This window comes from Somniosus microcephalus, chromosome 12, assembly GCF_052327205.1.
Source record: "Somniosus microcephalus isolate GS21.2 chromosome 12, FLI_Smic_1.0, whole genome shotgun sequence".
In the NCBI taxonomy this organism is placed as follows: domain Eukaryota; kingdom Metazoa; phylum Chordata; class Chondrichthyes; order Squaliformes; family Somniosidae; genus Somniosus; species Somniosus microcephalus.
The window spans coordinates 6,739,541-6,762,104 of NC_140998.1; the positions used below are offsets into that span (position 1 = coordinate 6,739,541).

Below are 22,564 nucleotides of genomic sequence, written 5' to 3' on the forward strand. Positions count from 1 at the left end.
GCATCTTTTAATGGAAAATTGAATATTTGATGCAAAGGTCTATGGGGAGAGCATGAGCAGTGGGATTTCTTCTGGATTGGTCTCGCACAGAGCTGGCACAGATAGGATGGGCCGAACAGCTTCCTTCTGTGGTTTACATATGGCACAAGCAGAAAACTTGCCTTGATATAGCGCCTTCAACACAGAAATGCAAGCAAAAAAATGGATGTTGAGCCAAAGGAGGAGATATTGGGAGGGGTGACACAAAGCTTGCTCAAAAAGGTGGGTTCTAAGCAGGGTCTTAAAGGAGGAGAGAGAGATAGAGAAGTGGAAAGCTTTAGGGAGGGAATTCCAGAGAAGGAGGCCGAAGCAGCTGAAGATGGGCTGAAAGGAGAAGGGGAGAAAATGCACGAGGGCAGAGTCAGAGGGATGGATAGTTTGGGAAGGGGTTGTGGGGCTGGAGAAGGTTAGAGAGAGATGGTGGGGTGACGCCATGGAGGGGTCGAGATGGGTAGCGGAGAGGAGGAGCTCGATGTCATCAGCATACATGTGGAAGGTGACCCCACGACTGCGGATGATGTCAAGGAGTAGCCTGCATATGTGGAAGAGGAGGGGCCGAGGATGGATCAAACTCGGGGCAACTGGGGAGGGGCAATGAGTGACGGCCTTGCCAGCGACGCCCACATCCCGAGAATGAATACAGAAAAAAAAGGGAGCAATGCATGGCGTTGCAGGGTGAATGGAGAGTTCAGTGGACAGTATTAGCCCTATTCAAAACATTAGCTTGTTACGATTGGCCTGCGCTAGAGGGACATTTAACAAAACCAGCCACTAAACTCCCCATTCTCGCTGCTACACCGTGCATTGCTCACCGAATGCATTGCTCCTGATCAGAGGAGGAAAAAACAGTAAAAGCTGCTGTTAACTTCAGGGGGAAATTGCTGGGCGCTGATCATGCAGCCATTAGAGAGCCATGTAAAGAGGCAGCAAGGGGTAAGAGTGGTTTTGATTGTGTATTTGCAGTTTAAGAGCAGCAAGACAGGATGACCAAATAAAGCCAAGAGAGTGAAGCACACTGACGTAAGAAAACTACTAGGCACTTGGTCTGAGTGTTAAACAAGGCTTTAATCGACTGTTTCACAACATGGAGGTCTAGTTGTGTCCTTCACTAGTTCCTGTTGAAGAATGCCCTGAGCAAGCTGGGCCCGTGCCCGAGACATGGGCCCATCTCCCTGGACAGCGCCACCAGCAGGCCGCCCAGTATCATTTCAGAAGTCATTTCCACCTGAATGACAAGATTCAGGTCACACATTCTCCGCATGAAAAGGATAACTCACCATCTATTAGCAGCGGAGAGCGGATGTAACGTGAAACTAGGATACTCTCGTCTGTTGTAATCTGGTTGGGCTGAAACATTGGAAAAGAAACATAAGGAACAAGGTTCGAGTGCAATACAATAAACTGGTGCCGAGTGGTCAGGCAGGTGCACCTCAGTAAACTATCATTTAACAGTTATTGACCAGTCTCACCCCTGGGAGGAGCACTGAAGTCGCCGAAACGACAGCGCACTGGTTAGACACACCCAGCTCTGGTCACTGAGACACAAGCCCCAGAGGCTGAAGAGGTATGAGGCCGATCTCCAGTATCAGAGGCACTGGGTTATGAGGAAGGACGGGAGAAACTTGGGCTTTCAAAGGGCATGACTGAGAGGTGAGCTTACAGTCAGCCGCGGCTCAGTGGGTAGCACTCACGCCTGTCTTGGCCAACCGACATCACTAAAACAGATTATCTGATCGTTATCACATTGCTGTTTGTGGGAGCTTGCTGTGCGCAAAATTGGCTGCTGTGCTTTCTACATTACAACAGTGAGTACACTTCAAAAAGTACTTCATTGGCTGTAAAGCGCTTTGGGACGTCCTGAGGCCGTTAAAGGCGCTGTAGAAATGCAAGTCTTTCTTTCTGTCTTCAAACTAAACCCTGACAGTAGAGCAAGGTGGGTCACAGGCAACGTTCCCTCCAATTTGTTTTGGTTGCGTGACCCCTTTTAACGAGCTGTGCAGCCCATTCAAATTTCCACGCACGTGGTTTTATCCATTTAAAAGCCATGAGCGGCATAACCCTCTATTCCCTTTGTTGTGTATGTACCTTTAAGGGAATAACTGGTGTCAGACTGCAGTACCGGCAGTGACCACCCCTGTATAAAAGGCACTAGCAGCCTTCTGTAGTTTCAGTTTCCCGTTTGTCTCCATTCAGTAAAGACTTGTTGTGATCAACTCCTGCTGTCCGTGTCTCAATTATACACGGACATAATATTGGCGACGAGCAGATACAAACTTACCTACAGTCTGCACCACCTCCTGGGATCCATTCCTGCAGTGAAGTGAGCAGAGGTCGAGGCCAGAAGCAGTAGAAACGGGCGTCGACCGTGGGCATCCGCCCCTGAGTCAGCGGAGTTGAAGATTGCAGGAGAGGCTGTCAAGAGCGGGGCTTGGTTCCTGTCGACGGTGCTTCAGCTAATTGGGCTGGTGGCAGGTAGTACACTGATCCTTCCTGGGCTGCGGCGGTCTAGAACTCGAGCGGGTGGCTTGCAACGGGGCCGAGCAGCGTTGTCGGGAAGAGGAGAGAGAGGGTGGAGCACACAGGGCGCGGCCAGTGCTACGAAGTCGGGCAGCGTACAGACCCGAGAAGAGGGAGGCAAGAGTCCCACATGGTTGTTCCACGACGGGAAAATAATAAAATAACAAAAAAATATATATATTAAACGCGCAGAAAGCCGCGAGGAGCTGCAGGTTGCAACGGAAACTGCGGAAAGCAGCGCTAGCAACAGCGGGGAAGAAGGCAAAGCGCGGGAGGCACCATTTTAGATTTCCAAGATGCCGAAGACTGGCTGTATCACTGCCTTTGATAATGCAATAGAGGGCTGGACCACGTATGTGGAAAGAGTCGAGGTATATTGCGAGGCAAACGAAATAGCCGATGAGAAAAAGGCATCGGTACTGCTAAACTTAATGGGCGCAAGAACGTACGGCCTATTGCGGGACCTGATTGCTCCAGCCAAACCGAAGGCGAAGAGTTTTAACGAAATTGTTGCTATCCTACAGGAACACCTAAACCCTGCACCGCTGCTGATAGCAGAAAGATTTAAATTCCACAGGAGAACTCAGCATAAAGATGAGAGCAATGCTGAGTACCTTACGGAACTACGCAAGCTATCAAAGCACTGCCAGTTCGGAGCAGGACTGGCAGATACCCTACGGGACAAATTTGTCTGTGGACTCCTGAGTGAAGGAACCCAGAAGAGGTTACTCTCAGAGAAAGAGCTGACGCTAGATAAGGCTTTCAGCGTGGCAGTATTGTACGAAGCAGCAGCCAGGGGAGCTGCGGAAATACAACAAAAGCCACAGGAATACGGCACCCACGAATTGACACGGGGATTTGCAAAATGTTATCGCTGTGGCAGAACTAACCATGACCAGAAGGACTGCTGGTCCAAGGACAAAATATGCAGGCAATGCGGAAAGATGGGACACATTGCACGAGTTTGCAGGTCTGGGAAGAAGACCAACGACAACAAAAAGGCTACTAAGGAACCGTACAGGAAAGTACAAAAGATGACGGACAGTAGTTCTGAAGACCAGATGAGCGATAGTCATAGAGTCATAGAGTCATAGAGTTTTACAGCACAGAAAGAGGCCCTTCGGCCCATCGTGTCTGCGCCACCCTTCCATCCCTGTCCAGTCTAATCCCATTTTCCAGCATTTGGTCCATAGCCTTGTATGCAATGGCATTTCAAGTGCTCATCCAAATGCTTCTTGAATGTTGTGAGGGTTCCTGCCTCTACCACCCTTTCAGGCAGTGCGTTCCACATTCCAACCACCCTCTGGGTGAAAAAGTTCCTCCTCAAATCCCCTCTAAATCTCCTGCCCCTTACCCTGAATCTATGCCCCCTTGTTATTGACCCCCCTACTGAGGGGAAAAGTTCCTCTTTATCTACCCTATCTATGCCCTTCATCATTTTGTACACCTCAATCAGGTCCCCCCTCAGCCTTCTTTGCTCCAAGGAAAACAACCCCAGCCTGTCCAGCCTCTCTTCATAGCTGAGGCGCTCCATCCCAGGTAACATCCTGGTGAATCTTCTCTGCACCCTCTCCATCGACGAGACTATGAGCGGCTGTTCTCACACATACCCTTGAGAGAGACATCCATTGTCTTGAGGACGTATACGGGGCAAAAAGTATACCCCAGAGGAAAAATAAGGGTGCCTGTCGAATACAACGGCAAGAAAATACAGAAATTGTATCTCTACATTCTGCAAGATGGTGGACCACCGTTATTGGGACGTGAATGGATCAGAAAGATAAGTTTAGACTGGCACTCCATTCAGGCACTGATGGTGGCGGGTAAAAAAGATGAAGACGTCAGTCCTGGACAATGGTCAACAATCTTAGCTGATGCCAAAGAGGTATTTCAACAAGAACTGGGCACTCTTAAAGGCATAACCGCCTCGATAAAAATAGAGGAGAATGCAATTCCCAAGTTTTTCAAAGCAAGACCGGTACCATATGCAATTCGCCCAGCCGTCAAGGCAGAGCTGGAGAATCTGGAGCATGCAGGCATGTTATCTAAGGTAGACTGGAGCGAGTGGGCGACACCCATCGTTCCTGTCATGAAGAAAACGTTAAGCAATAAGTCTGAGGAGCCAAGGAAGGTTCGCATCTGTGGGGACTTCAAGGTGACGGTGAACCCAGTCCTTCGCACAGTACAATATCCTCTCCCAAGGATAGAAGATATCTTCGCCTCACTATCTGGAGGGAAGCGTTTTACAAAAATTGACCTAGCACAAGCATATTTGCAGATGGAGGTTGAAGAATCCTCTAGGAAGTATCTCACGATAAACACTCACAAAGGTCTTTACCAGTATAATCGACTGGTATTCGGAGTAGCATCAGCTCCGGCGATATGGCAAAGAGCGATGGAACAAGTCCTGCAAGGGATTCCGGGGACTCAGTGTTACTTAGACGACATCCTAGTGACAGGTGAAGATGACAGTGAACACCTTGCCAACCTAGAGCAGGTGCTCACTAGACTACGTGAACATGGGCTGCGAGCCAATCGCCCCAAGTGCGAGTTTTTTAAGAAACAGATATCGTATTGTGGCCACGTGATTGATGAAGAGGGGTTGCATAAGTCCCCTGACAAAATTGAAGCGGTAGTTATGGCTCCGGCGCCTGAAAATGTGTCACAACTGAGGTCATTCCTCAGATTGGTGAATTACTACCATAAGTTTTTGCCGAATTTGTCCACAATTCTGCATCCACTGAACGCCCTACTACGAACGGGAGTAGCATGGAAATGGAGTGATGAATGTAAGCGGGCCTTTCAAGTATTGGCTCACTACAACCCATCACTACCGATAAGGCTGGCGTGTGATGCGTCTCCCTACGGCATTGGGGCGGTACTGTCACATAAATTCCTTGATGGTTCAGAGAGGCCGATAGCTTTTGCGTCACGCTCGTTAACTTCAGCCGAGCGTAACTACGCTCAGATTGACAGAGAGGCCCTCAGCCTGGTGTGGGGGGTGAAGAAGTTCAATCACTACCTGCACGGTCAGAAATTTACTCTACTAACGGATCATCAACCTCTCGTCTCCATTTTCAACCCTCAGAAGGGTGTACCGATAATGACGGCACAACGGCTGCAGAGGTGGTCCCTTTTCCTAGGGGCACACCACTATGACATCGAGTACAAGGGAACTAAACAGCATGGGAATGCTGATGGATTGTCGCGCCTACCGTTACCGACGGTGGAAGAAGAACTGGCGGTGGATCCAGTGGAGTTATTCCACTCGACTATAGTCGAATGTCTCCCTGTGACGAATGCAAACATAGAAAAGGAAACACGAATTGACCCGACACTCTCCTGGGTCTATGATTTAACGGTGAAGGGATGGCCAGCACATGGCGAACCACTGCTGCCAGCATTCTCGCCGAGAAGAGAACAGCTGTCAGTGTGCAGGGGGACCTTGACGTGTGGATCCAGAGTAGTAATTCCACCTAAATTGACGGATAGAGTGCTCAATGAGCTTCATGAGGGTCATCTGGGTGGGGTAAAAATGAAGAACTTAGCCAGAGCGTTTGTGTGGTGGCCGGGAATCGATAGAGAAATCGAAGAGATGACCAAGGGTTGTACAGGATGCCAGAAGGTCCAAAACGCCCCACCACAAGCTCCTCTACATCCATGGGAGTGGCCCTCATCTCCATGGCAAAGGGTGCACATTGATTTTGCTGGTCCCTTTATGGACTCGATGTTTTTAATTGCGGTGGATGCACATTCAAAGTGGCCAGAGGTAATAAAAATGTCCTCAACCACCACGGAAAAAACTATCACAGTCTTACGAACCATATTCGCCAGAAATGGGCTGCCTGAGCAGATTTGCTCTGACAATGGACCACAGTTTGTGTCTGAAGAGTTCCGGAGGTTCTTAAAGAACAATGGTGTTAAGCATTACACATCCGCCCCATATCATCCAGCCACTAATGGATTGGCCGAGAGGTTTGTTCAAACATTCAAGAAGGCTATCAAGGCAATGTGTAATGAAGATATACCCCTACAACACAAGGTGGATAACTTCTTGTTTGCCTACCGGAATGTGACACATGCGGTTACCAACCAAACTCCAGCCATGATGTTCTTCAATCGAAGACTACGATGCCGCTTGGATTTGGTTAAGCCAAACGTCCGAAGAGATGTGGAGAACAGGCAGTTTCAGAATATGAATGAAAGGCCGACCAGGAGTTTTAAGATAGGCCAACCAGTTTTGGCCCGGGACTACCGCACAGAGAAATGGCAGCCAGGAACGATCTGTACACGGCAAGGACCTCTAATGTATACCGTGAACGTTGGAGAGAGTATTGTAAGACACCATGCTGACCAGATTCTAGAGTCACTGGAAAACGTCAACTCCACACCACAATCTGATACACCTGGCGATGAAACCGAAGTACCAATTGCATCTACCGCAGAATCGGTGATATTGGAAGCAGATGAACCAAACAACGACATTGATCCCGATTCAACCTCACCAGAAGAACCTAATACCCCAAAGAGGCGTTATCCAGACAGAATCAGGAAGCCTCCTCAAAGACTGAACTTATAATTGCTTAACCTCAACCAATGTATCTAGCAACCGTAATTGTAATTAGTTATTATTTAGTTGTTAAATGAATGTTATGTACTGTTTATCTAAAAGGGAAGGAATTGTTGTTTATGTACCTTTAAGGGAATAACTGGTCTCAGACTGCAGTACCGGCAGTGACCACCCCTGTATAAAAGGCACTAACAGCCTTCTGTAGTTTCAGTTTCCCGTTTGTCTCCATTCAGTCAAGACTTGTTATGATCAACTCCTGCTGTCCGTGTCTCAATTATACACGGACATAATACCCTTCTCCCTCATTGCTTGTCTAGCCTCCCCTTAAATGCATCCATACTATTCGCTTCAACCACTCCCTGTGGTAGCGAGTTCCACATTCTCACCATTCTCTGGGTAAAGAAGTTTCTTCTGAATTCCCCATTGGATTTCTTGGTGACTATCTTATATTGATGGCCTCTAGTTATGCTCTTCCCCACAAGTGGAAACACTCTCTTTGTATCCACTCTATCAAAACCTTTCATCATTTTAAAGACCTCTATTAGGTCACCCCTCAGCCTTCTTTTTTCAATAGAGAAGAGACCCAGCCTGTTCATCCTTTCCTGATATGTATACCCTCGCATTTCTGGTATCATCCTTGTAAATCTACTCTGCACCCTCTCCAGTGCCTCCACATTCTTTTTATAATAGGGCGACCAGAACTGTACGCAGTACTCCAAGTGTGGTCTAACCAGGATTCGATACAAGTTTAGCATAGTTTAAGACTGATATCAGGGGGTTTAATGAAGCCATTAAATTTGATGTCGCGATCAGTTGGAACCAGAGACAATAAAGCAAAACGACCAGCTTTGAGGAAAACTGCAGAGCGAGAATGAGATGAATAAATTAGGGAAAATACAAGGGGGAAAATCCCGCAATGGAAGTGGGATAGCTCCATACACTCTCCTCTTCTGAAGGTGCTGATTCTCACTGGGTACAGTTCACAGTTCTCTGCTATTTTGCACAAGTGACTCTTCCCCCAGGTATGAGCAGACAGTGAGCGTCAGTGGGCTGGTGAACCATAGAGGGCATCACAGCCAAGCTCACTCCTGTCCTCATCCCACGTCCACACAGATGGACTTTCCAGCATGGGTTAGGAGTAGGAACTCTTGACACGGGAGAAGCACACAGCAGGGCACCAGCATGGAGCTGAGCTTTCCCCGGTGCTGAGCTTAGGGCCAATGACAGCACCCGCACTTCTATCCCAGCCAAGACGGACCGACTCAGCAAAACCTGGCAAAATCGAATCTGTGATTTTATTGACCCACGTGGGGCAGGACCACAGCAGTTAACCTATCCCCATCATCCCCCCCACACCCCTCACCCTGTTCACAAGCACTTACACTGCTGACCAGGTAGACTCCACGGCCCCTGGAAGATGCCACTGGTTTGACAATCCACGGTCCCTTATCCTTCATATGTGCAGCTTTAAAAAAGGATATAAAAGAAATGTTGACAATTATAAACAATTTCTGCTGAGGGAGTTAGTTTAAACAAGAACAAACAGTTGCAATAGAATTCGAATTTGGAGAAGACAACCTTGTCAAACCAGTCCAGAGACCGAACCTAACTAGGAACTGGTCCAGAGACCGAACCCAACTAGGAACTGGTCCAGAGACCGAACCCAACTAGGAACTGGTCCAGAGACCGAACCCAACTAGGAACTGGTCCAGAGACCGAACCCAACTAGGAACTGGTCCAGAGACCGAACCCAACTAGGAACTGGTCCAGAGACCTAACCCAACTAGGAACTGGTCCAGAGACCAAGCCCAACTAGGAACTGGTCCAGAGACCGAACCTAACTAAGAACCGGTCCAGAGACCGAACCTAACTAGGAACTGGTCCAGAGACCGAACCTAACTAAGAACCGGTCCAGAGATCGAACCTAACTAAGAACCGGTCCAGAGACCGAACCCAACTAAGAACTGGTCCAGAGACCGAACCCAACTAGGAACTGGTTCAGAGACTGAACCCAACTAGGAACTGGTCCAGAGACCGAACCCAACTAAGAACTGGTCCAGAGACCAAACCCAACTAAGAACTGGTCCAGAGACCGAACCCAACTGGGAACCGGACCAGGGACGGAATCTAACTGGGAACCGGTCCAGAGATGGAACCTAACTGGGAACCGGTCCAGGGACTGAACCTAACTGGGAACCGGACCTAACTGGGAACCGGTCCAGGGACGGAACCTAACTGGGAACCGGTCCAGAGGCGGAACCGAACTGGGAACCGGTCCAGGGACGGAACCTAACTGGGAATCGGTGCAGAGACGGAACCTAACTGGGAACCGGTCCAGAGACGGAACCTAACTGGGAACCGGTCCAGGGACGGAACCTAACTGGGAACCGGACCGAACTGGGAACCGGTCCAGGGACAGAACCTAACTGGGAACCGGACCTAACTGGGAACCGGTCCAGTGATGGAACCTAACTGGGAACCGGACCTAACTGGGAACCAGTCCAGGGACGGAACCTAACTGGGAACCGGTCCAGAGACGGAACCTAACTGGGAACCGGTCCAGAGACGGAACCTAACTGGGAACCGGTCCAGGGACGGAGCCTAACTGGGAACCGGTCCAGGGACGGAACCTAACTGGGAACCGGTCCAGGGACGGAACCTAAGTGGGAACCGGACCGAACTGGGAACCGGACCGAACTGGGAACCGGTCCAGAGACGGAACCTAACTGGGAACCGGACCTAACTGGGAACCGGTCCAGGGACAGAACCTAACTGGGAACAGGTCCAGAGACGGAACCGAACTGGGAACCGGTCCAGGGACGGAACCGAACTGGGAACCGGACCAGTGACGGAACCTAACTGGGAGCCGGTCCAGGGACGGAACCTAACTGGGAACCGGACCAGGGACGGAATCTAACTGGGAGCCGGTCCAGGGATGGAACCTAACTGGGAACCGGACCAGGGACGGAACCTAACTGGGAACCGGTCCAGGGACGGAACCTAACTGGGAACCGGTCCAGGGGCGGAACCTAACTGGGAACCGGTCCAGGGACGGAACCTAACTGGGAACCGGTCCAGGGACGGAACCTAACTGGGAACCGGTCCAGGGACGGAACCTAACTGGGAACCGGTCCAGGGACGGAACCTAACTGGGAACCGGTCCAGGGACGGAACCTAACTGGGAACCGGTCCAGGGACGGAACCTAACTGGGAACCGGTCCAGGGACGGAACCTAACTGGGAACCGGTCCAGAGACGGAACCTAACTGGGAACCGGTCCAGGGACGGAACCGAACTGGGAACCGGTCCAGCTCCTTGCCGAGTTGGTGTAAATGAAGCTTTCACAGTATTGAGAGGGAGAGAGAATCTTTCCAGCTAAACTGGTCCCTGTGATCAAGGGTTCCAATCCTAGGGTACACAAGTTAAAATGAGGAATAAAAATAGAAATTTAGAACAAGTTAGCAGGAAAGGGCATTGAATAATCAGACAATATAAACGGGACAAAGGACAATTCGAGGCGTCTCTGGAGAGAGTGGATCAATGGAAATAGCAAGGGGACGGGTTAAGCTGTATCAAAGACAACCAGTTTCTTGGGCTTTCACACTGTCCCCAAGAATAATTTACAATGAAGCACACCGTCACCATCGGTACACCCGCACACCATCGCCGTCGCCGCCCGCACACCATCGCCGTCGCCGCCCGCACACCATCGCCTTCGCCACCCGCACACCATCGCCTTCGCCACCCGCACACCATCGCCTTCGCCACCCGCACACCATCGCCTTCGCCACCCGCACACCATCGCCGTCGCCACCCGCACACTATCGCCGTCACCACCCGCACACTATCGCCGTCACCAACCGCACACTATCGCCGTCACCACCCGCACACTATCGCCGTCACCACCCCCACACTATCGCCGTCACCACCCCCACACTATCGCCGTCACCACCCGCACACTATCGCCGTCACCACCCGCACACTATCGCCGTCACCACCCGCACACTATCGCCGTCACCACCCCCACACTATCCCCGTCACCGCCCGCACACTATCGCCGTCACCACCTGCACACTATCGCCGTCACCACCCGCACACTATCGCCGTCACCACCCGCACACTATCGCCGTCACCACCCGCACACTATCGCCGTCAGCACCCGCACACTATCGCCGTCAGCACCCGCACACTATCGCCGTCACCACCCGCACACTATCGCCGTCACCACCCGCACACTATCGCCTTCACCACCCGCACACTATCACCTTCACCACCCGCACACTATCGCCATCACCACCCGCACACTATCACCTCCCACACACACAGTGCTGAGATGGGGCTTCAGCAGCAGCTTTCTAAACTGCATGCTCCTAAAAGGAAATCAGGTTTTCGGATGGGGCAGAGAGAATTGCTGAGCAGTGGCTTGAATCTCCCTTACCCAGGAGGGAGGAGAAAATAAAACCTTTTCTGCCCAAAAATTGGTGAGACAATCAGGCAGAAGAAACAGTTCTGACGAAAGGTCATCGACCTGAAACGTTAACTCTGTTTCTCTCGCCACAGATTCTGCCTGACCTGCTGAGTATTTTTATGTTTTTATTATAGAAGAAACACATCGTCAGGTTACCAGCCTCCCTGCCTATCCACTCAGCAGCGCCAGATCAGGGCAGTGCCTGCCTCCCCATCCCCTCGGCAGCGCCAGATCAGGGCAGTGCCTGCCTCCCCATCCCCTCGGCAGCGCCAGATCAGGGCAGTGCCTGCCTCCCTATCCCCTCGGCAGCACCAGATCAGGGCAGTGCCTGCCTCCCTATCCCCTCGGCAGCGCCAGATCAGGGCAGTGCCTGCCTCCCCATCCCCTCGGCAGCGCCAGATCAGGGCAGTGCCTGCCTCCCTATCCCCTCGGCAGCACCAGATCAGGGCAGTGCCTGCCTCCCCATCCCCTCGGCAGCACCGAATCAGGGCAGTGCCTGCCTCCCCATCCCCTCGGCAGCACCAGATCAGGGCAGTGCCTGCCTCCCTTACCCCTCGGCAGCACCGGATCAGGGCAGTGCCTGCCTCCCTATCCCCTCGGCAGCACCAGATCAGGGCAGTGCCACCCTGCCTATCCCCTCGGCAGCACCAGATCAGGGCAGTGCCTGCCTCCCCATCCCCTCGGCAGCACCGGATCAGGGCAGTGCCTGCCTCCCTATCCCCTCGGCAGCGCCAGATCAGGGCAGTGCCTGCCTCCCCATCCCCTCGGCAGCGCCAGATCAGGGCAGTGCCTGCCTCCCCATCCCCTCGGCAGCACCGAATCAGGGCAGTGCCTGCCTCCCCATCCCCTCGGCAGCACCGGATCAGGGCAGTGCCTGCCCGCCTATCCCCTCGGCAGCACCAGATCAGGGCCGTGCCACCCTGCCTATCCCCTCGGCAGCACCAGATCAGGGCAGTGCCTGCCTCCCCATCCCCTCGGCAGCACCAGATCAGGGCAGTGCCTGCCTCCCTATCCCCTCGGCAGCACCAGATCAGGGCAGTGCCTGCCTCCCCATCCCCTCGGCAGCACCAGATCAGGGCAGTGCCTGCCTCCCCATCCCCTCGGCAGCACCGGATCAGGGCAGTGCCTGCCTCCCTATCCCCTCGGCAGCACCGGATCAGGGCAGTGCCTGCCTCCCTATCCCCTCGGCAGCACCGGATCAGGGCAGTGCCTGCCTCCCTATCCCCTCGGCAGCACCGGATCAGGGCAGTGCCTGCCCACCTATCCGCTCGACAGCACCAAGGACATGAAGTGAGGGCAAATCAAGCCTACACCACACCCTCCCCTGTCAAAGAGCCGGGAGTTTTTTCCATTCTCTGCTTGTGGACATCCGGCATTTATTGTCCTGTCCTAGTTGCCGAGGTGCTGGTAATGGACCTTCACCTTGAACCGGTGGTAGCGGTTTTGTACAACTGAGGGGCTGGCTCAGCCACTTCAGAGAGCAGTAAAGAGTCAACTACGTTGGTGTGTGGACTGGAGCCACATATAGGCCCAGACCAGGTAAGGACGGCAGGTTTTCTTCCTTAAAAGGACATTAGTGAACCAGTTGAGTTTTTATGACAATCTGGTCATGGTCACAAGTGACCTCGTGGTCACTTTTACTGTTATCAGATTTTGTAAACTGAATTCAAATTCTCAGCCTGCCACGGTGGGATTTGAACTCACGGTCTCTGGATTACTGGCCCAGTAACAGAATCACAAACTACCATATGCCTGACACTGCGCTGGAGACAGCACGACTTGGGTTGGACTGAATTGCGACTGTATGAAAGGTCCTTACTCCACAGTTCCTGGTACTCTGAGGGGAGGATGTACGCCTGAGGGACAATGTTGAAGTGTTTGAAACCATGAGTCTGCTGCATGCGTTGGATATTTTTATACAGCCGATCCTTTCTGGTCAACTCATACGATCTGAAACAAAATAACATTAAATAGCATTAAATAAAGTAAAATGCAAGAGGAAAATCATCCCTTCGGGCAGGTTTTCCTGGGCGTACAATGGTGGGAGTGACCAGCACTGATGAAGACGACTCTCTGATTTGAGCGTCAGCCATAGCTCAGTTGGTAGCGCTCTCGCCTCGGAGTCAGAAATTGTCGGCAATGCATTTATATTTAAATTCCAGCTCCACCCATCTGTGGGTTTGCGGCAATGTGTACAACTTGCTCTAGGAGCACAGAAAATTAACCACGTTGGATTTCAGTTTTCTTGGATGCTGCAAATACACAAGTCCCACTCCAGACACTTGAGCACAAAAAACCTAGGCTGACACTCCAGTGCAGAACTGAGGGAGCGCCGCACTGTCGGAGGGGCAGTACTGAGGGAGAGCTGCACTGTCGGAGGGGCAGTACTGAGGGAGTGCTGCACTGTCGGAGGGGCAGTACTGAGGGAGCGCCGCACTGTCGGAGGGGCAGTACTGAGGGAGTGCCGCACTGTCGGACGGGCAGTACTGAGGGAGCGCCGCACTGTCGGAGGGGCAGTACTGAGGGAGCGCCGCACTGTCGGAGGGGCAGTACTGAGGGAGCGCCGCACTGTCGGAGGGGCAGTACTGAGGGAGCGCCGCACTGTCGGAGGGGCAGTACTGAGGGAGCGCCGCACTGTCGGAGGGGCAGTACTGAGGGAGCGCCGCACTGTCGGAGGGGCAGTACTGAGGGAGCGCCGCACTGTCGGAGGGGCAGTACTGAGGGAGCGCCGCACTGTCGGAGGGGCAGTACTGAGGGAGCGCCGCACTGTCGGAGGGGCAGTACTGAGGGAGCGCCGCACTGTCGGAGGGGCAGTACTGAGGGAGCGCCGCACTGTCGGAGGGGCAGTACTGAGGGAGCGCCGCACTGTCGGAGGGGCAGTACTGAGGGAGCGCCGCACTGTCGGAGGGGCAGTACTGAGGGAGCGCCGCACTGTCGGAGGGGCAGTACTGAGGGAGCGCCGCACTGTCGGAGGGGCAGGACTGAGGGAGCGCCGCACTGTCGGAGGGGCAGTACTGAGGGAGCGCCGCACTGTCGGAGGGGCAGTACTGAGGGAGTGCCGCACTGTCGGAGGGACAGTACTGAGGGAGTGCCGCACTGTCGGAGGGGCAGTACTGAGGGAGCGCCGCACTGTCGGAGGGGCAGTACTGAGGGAGCGCCGCACTGTCGGAGGGGCAGTACCGAGGGAGCGCTGCACTGTCGGAGGGGCAGTACTGAGGGAGAGCTGCACTGTCGGAGGGGCAGAACTGAGGTAGCGCCGCACTGTCGGAGGGGCGGTACTGAGGGAGCGTTGCACTGTCGGAGGGGCAGTACTGAGGGAGCGCTGCACTGTCGGAGGGTCAGTACTGAGGGAGCGCTGCACTGTGGGAGGGGCAGTACTGAGGGAGAGCTGCACTGTGGGAGGGGCGGTGCTGAGGGAGCGCTGCACTGTCGGAGGGGCAGTACTGAGGGAGAGCTGCACTGTCGGAGGGGCAGTACTGAGGGAGAGCTGCACTGTCGGAGGGGCAGTACTGAGGGAGAGCTGCACTGTCGGAGGGGCAGAACTGAGGGAGCGCCGCACTGTCGGAGGAGCAGTACTGAGGGAGAGCGCTGCACTGTCGGAGGGGCAGCACTGAGGGAGCGCTGCACTGTCGGAGGGACAGTACCGAGGGAGCGCTGCACTGTCGGAGGGGCAGTACTGAGGGAGAGCTGCACTGTCGGAGGGGCAGAACTGAGGGAGCGCCGCACTGTCGGAGGGGCAGTACTGAGGGAGCGCTGCACTGTGGGAGGGGTGGTACTGAGCGAGCATTGCACTGTGGGAGGGGCGGTACTGAGGGAGCGCTGCACTGTCGGAGGGATGGTACTGAGGGAGCGCTGCACTGTACAAGGGGCAGTACTGAGGGAGCACTGCACTGTCAGAGGGGCGGTACTGAGGGAGCGCTGCACTGTACAAGGCGCAGTACTGAGGGAGCGCTGCACTGTACAAGGGGCAGTACTGAGGGTGCGCTGCACTGTGGGAGGGGCGGTACTGAGGGAGCGCTGCACTGTCGGAGGGACGGTACTGAGGGAGCGCTGCACTGTACAAGGGGCAGTACTGAGGGAGCGCTGCACTGTCAGAGGGGCGGTACTGAGGGAGCGCTGCACTGTACAAGGGGCAGTACTGAGGGAGCGCTGCACTGTCGGAGAGGCAGTACTGAGGGAGCGCTGCACTGTCGGAGGGACGGTACTGAGGGAGCGCTGCACTGTACAAGGGGCAGTACTGAGGGAGCGCTGCACTGTCAGAGGGGCGGTACTGAGGGAGCGCTGCACTGTACAAGGGGCAGTACTGAGGGAGCGCTGCACTGTACAAGGGGCAGTACTGAGGGAGCGCTGCACTGTACAAGGGGCAGTACTGAGGGAGCGCTGCACTGTCGGAGGGGCAGTACTGAGGGAGAGCTGCACTGTACAAGGGGCAGTACTGAGGGAGCGCTGCACTGTCAGAGGGGCGGTACTGAGGGAGCGCTGCACTGTACAAGGCGCAGTACTGAGGGAGCGCTGCACTGTACAAGGGGCAGTACTGAGGGAGCGCTGCACTGTACAAGGGGCAGTACTGAGGGAGCGCTGCACTGTCGGAGGGGCAGTACTGAGGGAGAGCTGCACTGTACAAGGGGCAGTACTGAGGGAGCGCTGCACTGTCAGAGGGGCGGTACTGAGGGAGCGCTGCACTGTACAAGGCGCAGTACTGAGGGAGCGCTGCACTGTACAAGGGGCAGTACTGAGGGAGCGCTGCACTGTACAAGGGGCAGTACTGAGGGAGCGCTGCACTGTCGGAGGGGCAGTACTGAGGGAGAGCTGCACTATCGGAGGAGCGGTATTGAGGGAGCGCTGCACTGTACAAGGGGCAGTACTGAGGGAGCGCTGCCCTATCAGAGGGGTGGTACTGAGGGAGCGCTGCACTGCCGGAGGGGCAGGACTGAGGGAGCACTGCACTGTCGGTGTGCTGCACTGTCCGAGGGGCAGTACTGAGGGAGCGCTGCACTGTCGGAGGGGCGGTACTGAGGGAGCGCTGCACTGTATAAGGGGCAGTACTGAGGGAGCGCTGCACTGTACAAGGGGCAGTACTGAGGGAGCGCTGCACTGTCGGAGGGACAGTACTGAGGGAGCGCTGCACTGTCGGAGGGAAGGTACTGAGGGAGCGCTGCACTGTCGGAGGAGCAGTACCGAGGGAGCGCTGTACTGTCGGAGGGACGGTACTGAGGGAGCGCTGCACTGTCGGAGGGACGGTACTGAGGGAGCGCTGCACTGTACAAGGGGCAGTACTGAGGGAGCGCTGCACTGTCGGAGGAGCAGGACTGAGGTAGCGCTGCACTGTCGGAGGGACGGTACTGAGGGAGCGCTGCACTGTACAAGGGGCAGTACTGAGGGAGCGCTGCACTGTCGGAGGGGCGGTACTGAGGGAGCGCTGCACTGTACAAGGGGCAGTACTGAGGGAGTGCTGCACTGTCGGAGGGGCAGTACTGAGGGAGAGCTGCACTGTCGGAGGAGCGGTATTGAGGGAGCGCTGCACTGTACAAGGGGCAGTACTGAGGGAGCGCTGCACTGTCGGATGGGCAGGACTGAGGGAGCGCTGCATTGTCGGAGTGCTGCACTGTCGGAGGGGCAGTACTGAGGGAGCGCTGCACTGTCGGAGGGACAGTACTGAGGGAGCGCTGCACTGTCGGAGGGGCGGTACTGATGGAGCGCTGCACTGTCGGAGGGAAGGTACTGAGGGAGCACTGCACTATCGGAGGGGCAGTACTGAGGGAGAGCTGCACTGTTGGAAGGGCAGCACTGAGGGAGTGCTGCACTGTCGGAGGGGCAGTACTGAGGGAGCGCCGCACTGTCGCAGGGACAGTACTGAGGGAGCGCTTCACTGTCGCAGGGACAGTACTGAGGGAGCGCTGCACTGTCGGAGGGGCAGTACTGAGGGAGTGCTGCACTGTCGGAGGGACAGTACTGAGGGAGCGCTGCACTGTCGGAGGGGCAGTACTGAGGGAGCGCTGCACTGTCGGAGGGACAGTACTGAGGGAGCGCTGCACTGTCGGAGGGGCGGTACTGATGGAGCGCTGCACTGTCGGAGGGAAGGTACTGAGGGAGCGCTGCACTGTCGGAGGGGCAGTGCTGAGGGAGCGCTGCACTGTCGGAGGGGCAGTACTGATGGAGCGCTGCACTGTCGGAGTGCTGCACTGTCGGAGGGGCAGTACTGAGGGAGAGCTGCACTGTTGGAAGGGCAGCACTGAGGGAGTGCTGCACTGTCGGAGGGGCAGTACTGAGGGAGCGCCACACTGTCGCAGGGACAGTACTGAGAGAGCGCTTCACTGTCGCAGGGACAGTACTGAGGGAGCGCTGCACTGTCGGAGGGGCAGTACTGAGGGAGCGCTGCACTGTCGGAGGGGCAGTACTGAGGGAGTGCTGCACTGTCTGAGGGGCAGTACTGAGGGAGCGCTGCACTGTCGGAGGGGCAGTACTGAGGGAGCGCTGCACTGTCTGAGGGGCAGTACTGAGGGAGCGCTGCACTGTCGGAGGGGCAGTACTGAGGGAGTGCTGCACTGTCGGAGGGGCAGTACTGAGGGAGTGCTGCACTGTCGGAGGTGCCGTCTTTTGGATGAGACGTTAAACCCGCTCAGGTGGACGTAAAAGATCCTATGGCACTCTTTGAAGAAAAGCAGGGAGGTCTATCCCTCAACCAACATCACTAAAACAGATTATCTGGTCAGCATCACATTGCTGTTTGTCGGAGCTTGCGGTGTGCTTCATTAGTTGCAAAGCGCTTTGGGACATCCGATGGTTGAGAAAGGCGCTATAGAAATGTAAGTCTGTCTTTCTTAAGATTTGCTATCGCTCCTGTGGTATAGCCCATAATGAAAGGGAGGTAGACTGTCTTACAATGGCAGCAGTTTGTGACACATTATTATACACTGGAAATGGTGATCAGAAATGAGATTGAAATGCTGGACTTAATTCTGAGAGAAATGTAATCAGAGTCAGTGAAGTTAATGTTTGTTTTATTCAGTAGCTCCTGCTAAATTTGAGCCAATCACAATTTTTGCGTTCTTTTAAGATTGATGCTAGATGCAAAATCTTTATAAATACAGAAAATAGATAATATTGTAGACATTGGCCCAGAAATTCGGGTCGGGGGGCTTCCTGCGGGTGCAAGCCCCCGACCTGCACTTACCTAGCGCGCCGGCCGTTGAGCTGTGGGCCCGCGTGGGATCGCGATCTTGGGCCTGCTCCAACTGCCGGCGTGCAGTGCTTGCCTATCCCAGGGGCGCAGTTAGTTCGATGCGTCCCCTGGGATCACGTGGGCCATGGGCAGCCAATGGTAGCAGGGAATGCTTCATTCATAAGTTTGACAGGAAGGGCTGTCAAACTTATATAAATACTATAAGCCCCAAAATATCACTAAATCTTCAAATAATTTTTTTTTAAACTCACATTTTTTAAATAAACTATAAATTACATGAAATAACTATTTTAAACAATTTTAATTTTTGAAAAAAATAATTTTATTTTCTAATGGGGCTAAAAATAAACGTACCTTGCTTTCAAGTATTTAAAAATAATAAACCTGTAGAAAAAATGTTTTAATTTTAATTAATTCACCACTTACCTTGTAAAAAGCAGGCCTTGCGACTGCTTTTTATATGTGTAACTCTTGGAGACTTACCCTCCCGGGAAAACCTGCAACAAAAACGCAAGTTCGATGCGCACACGCAGCCTCTCCTGCGCACGCGTTCGACCTTTCAACCCCTTCTTTCAGAGGAACGGAAGTGCCGGTTTCCCGCGCATGCGCAGTGCATGCAGGAAACCGGCACTTCCATTGGGCGTACGGGTGAGTACCCAGTGCGTACTCACCCGTGGAGACCCGAATTTCTGGGCCAATGCATTTATATTTAAACCCTTCTCTAACTCTGCCCATCAGTGGGTCTGAGACACTGTGTGCAACTTGCTCTGATGCCCAAAACATCTCAATGGTTAAATAGGACCACAGAAAACTAACCACGCCGGATTGCAGTTTTCCTGGACGCTCCAAATACACACACATCCCTGAGGGTAGAGTGCAGCAGATTTTTTTGGGATATTCCCCATTTCATTTCAGAGGTTTATTTTCAGCCCTGCGTCCTATTCAATTGGCTTAATGCTAATGAAACACCCTGTGCTGCACCAACTATCTACCTGACGTTTCGAAGCAATTCCCAAAGAGGGATTGTGCAGCCTGAGCTGGTGATACTCGTTCCCCAGTCAATGGTAAATCTGGGTAAAGTCAGTTAGTCTCTACAGACTAGAGAGATGTTCAAACTAGGAAGACACAACCTTGGTGTCCCTGATGACTCCTCTGTCAAGGTGATGAACTCCGGTACTTTGTGTGCACTCTTTATGGCCATCACCATTTGTGTTGCTACCTTCAGTGACTTATGTATCAGTATTTGCAGATCGGTTTTCTCCTCACACCCCATTTAGTTTCTTAGTTGCCAAGGAACAAGTGGCCTCCTTATTCCTCTTACCAAAATTAAGCACCTCACACTTCGCTATATTGAATTCCATTTGCCATTTATCCACCCACTCTGAAAGCCTGTATTTTGGTGCAGTCCTCCACATGATCAGCTACCCACGCGCCCCCCTCCCCACCACCCCCGCCACCATTTGGTATCATCTGCAAATTCGGCACAGTACCTCCCACTGCTGAGCCATTTATGTACCCAGCGAACAACAGTGCTTCCAGCACCATCCCAGCAGGACACTTCTTCCCACTCTCTGCATATCAGATCACTGGGAAATAACGACAAGAAGCACATCCAGGGGTCAGTACATTCCCAAACACCCACAGAGTTTCAGTCCCTTCAGAAAGTGAAAAGGACGCAGCAAGACCAGGGGAAACATCACGATAGAAACAAGGTTTATCCAAAACAAGCAGATTCAATTTTGTTATAAATAGATCAAGAATCAAAGGAATAAATCAAACTATGGTACATGTGAGAAAGAGGCACGGTAGGTTAGACATGTACCTGGGAAAGTGGTTGACTTTCTGGAACTCCAATAGAGTGCGTAATAGATAAGGCTTGAGATGGGATCCTGTCCACATCAGGTTAAAATCAGTACTGCTGGGATGGACCTGTATATAAAGAAAAATCAAACATGACTGCATGAGTACCGTCTATCTCTTGTGAGCTATATGTTCATTAAGGTGAGGGATGTCAGTGCTCGACACATTCCCATATTAATACGCATTATCAGCTACAAACACTCCGAGGGCAGGTACAGCACGGGTTAGATACAGAGTAAAGCTCCCTCTATACTGTCCCATCAAACACTCCCAGGGCAGGTACAGCATGGGTTAGATACAGAGTAAAGCTCCCTCTACACTGTCCCATCAAACACTCCCAGGGCAGGTACAGCACGGGTTAGATACAGAGTAAAGCTCCCTCTACACTGTCCCATCAAACACTCCCAGGGCAGGTACAGGACGGGTTAGATGCAGAGTAAAACTCCCTCTACACTGTCCCATCAAACACTCCCAGGGCAGGTACAGCACGGGTTAGATACAGAGTAAAGCTCCCTCGACACTGTCCCATCAAACACTCCCAGGGCAGGTACAGCACGGGTTAGATACAGAGTAAAGCTCCCTCTACACTGTCCCATCAAACACTCCCAGGGCAGGTACATCACGGGTTAAATGCAGAATTTAATTTTCCTTATGTAGGGTTTACACTCTCTCCCAGTGAGCTAGGGCTGTCCAACCTTCATTCAGTGGGTTATATACTCTGAAGCCCGCCAATCCAGCCTATGAAGCCCAGGAATCTCAGCCCTATTGCTCCTTGTATTGTGTATTCACCCGTTTGTCCTGTTTGAATTGTTGTAGGCCAGAAGGTTTAGAAAGAGCTGTTCTTTGTAGTGTTGCCTCACTGATGTACAAGTCCTAAATCAGAACACTGAGATCTGTTAGCATCAGCAACTTGAGATATCTGCAAATTTATGGGAATTGAAAGTGTATAAGAATCCTCGACACTCCATGGTACACACCCACCTAAGGACACACAAAGACAAAAAGCTTGGCCTCTGTGTCGCAGGGACACACAAACACTTTACTTAAGCCTGGAGAAGCTGAGCTCAAGCTGGGGCCTGGGAGCAGGTCAAGCTTCCATCCTGCTGGCGTCAGGCATGAGGAGCCCATGAAAAAAGCAGCAGTGAGCAAAATAACCCCCAATGAACAGGGGAGGGAGCCTTCAACTGAACAGACATTGTCCTGTGACTAAACAAAGAGAACGTACCTCGTGGAAGCCATGCACCGTCAATATGCTGCGCACTAGTCTGCTCTCGGTGCGCACGATCTTATACGCCAAGTGATAGCGCTCTACAAGAAGAAAAGGAACACGTCACAACAGACTGTACCGGTATAATTACATGACCTAAAAAAGCGACACTAATCCAGCCGTAGCGTTCAAACATACTGCGGCAGGCAATGGCAGGGTGCACGGTTTAGGTCTACAATCCCCAATCTCAGGGGAAGGTCATGGAGTTACGCCGTGCAAATATTCGCTGTTTAAAGGAAATTCCTGAGAACGCTATTTCAACAGAATTGTTAGCCAGTTGAAAATGGATCATCGCTTTCCTGTTTTGGAAGTTTTCCCCGTTTCAAATCATCTTGCTTCGGTATTTTGGGTCGGACTGCTTGGAGAGCACAATAGTGTAGTTACGTGCGGTGCATTGGCGGGAATGGGCTCGATGGGTCGCATGGCCTTGTCCCATTGTGTGGTTTCTTGTATTCTTCAAGTCTCAGAGTCCTTTACATCAGGAAGTGGGGAACACAGAGCAGCAGACAGGAAAGGTCAAAAAGGAGGGGACAGGAAGACCGACGCCATGATCAAAGAGATTGGCTGTTCAGGCAGCTTTGAAAGTAAGGGAAAGAAGTAGCAAGGTGAAGTGTTTAACAGTCCCAGAGACCAGAGGCCTCAGGGTTAAAAGATCAGCTTC

At 53.0% G+C, this 22,564-nt stretch overlaps 1 protein-coding gene across 1 annotated transcript in view; it reads right to left on the reverse strand.

Moving 5' to 3' along the window:
* Nucleotides 1–22,564, reverse strand: part of LOC147108998 (tubulin polyglutamylase TTLL5-like) — a 104,971-nt gene that overhangs the window by 30,432 nt on the left and 51,975 nt on the right. Inside the window, exons 4-8 of the mRNA XM_086002543.1 lie at nucleotides 21,862–21,944; nucleotides 20,599–20,705; nucleotides 13,413–13,543; nucleotides 8,509–8,591; nucleotides 1,317–1,386 (exon numbers count right to left, since the gene is read on the reverse strand). Coding sequence (XP_085858669.1) covers nucleotides 1,317–1,386; nucleotides 8,509–8,591; nucleotides 13,413–13,543; nucleotides 20,599–20,705; nucleotides 21,862–21,944 — 474 coding nt within the window. The remainder of the gene's footprint in view (nucleotides 1–1,316; nucleotides 1,387–8,508; nucleotides 8,592–13,412; nucleotides 13,544–20,598; nucleotides 20,706–21,861; nucleotides 21,945–22,564) is intronic.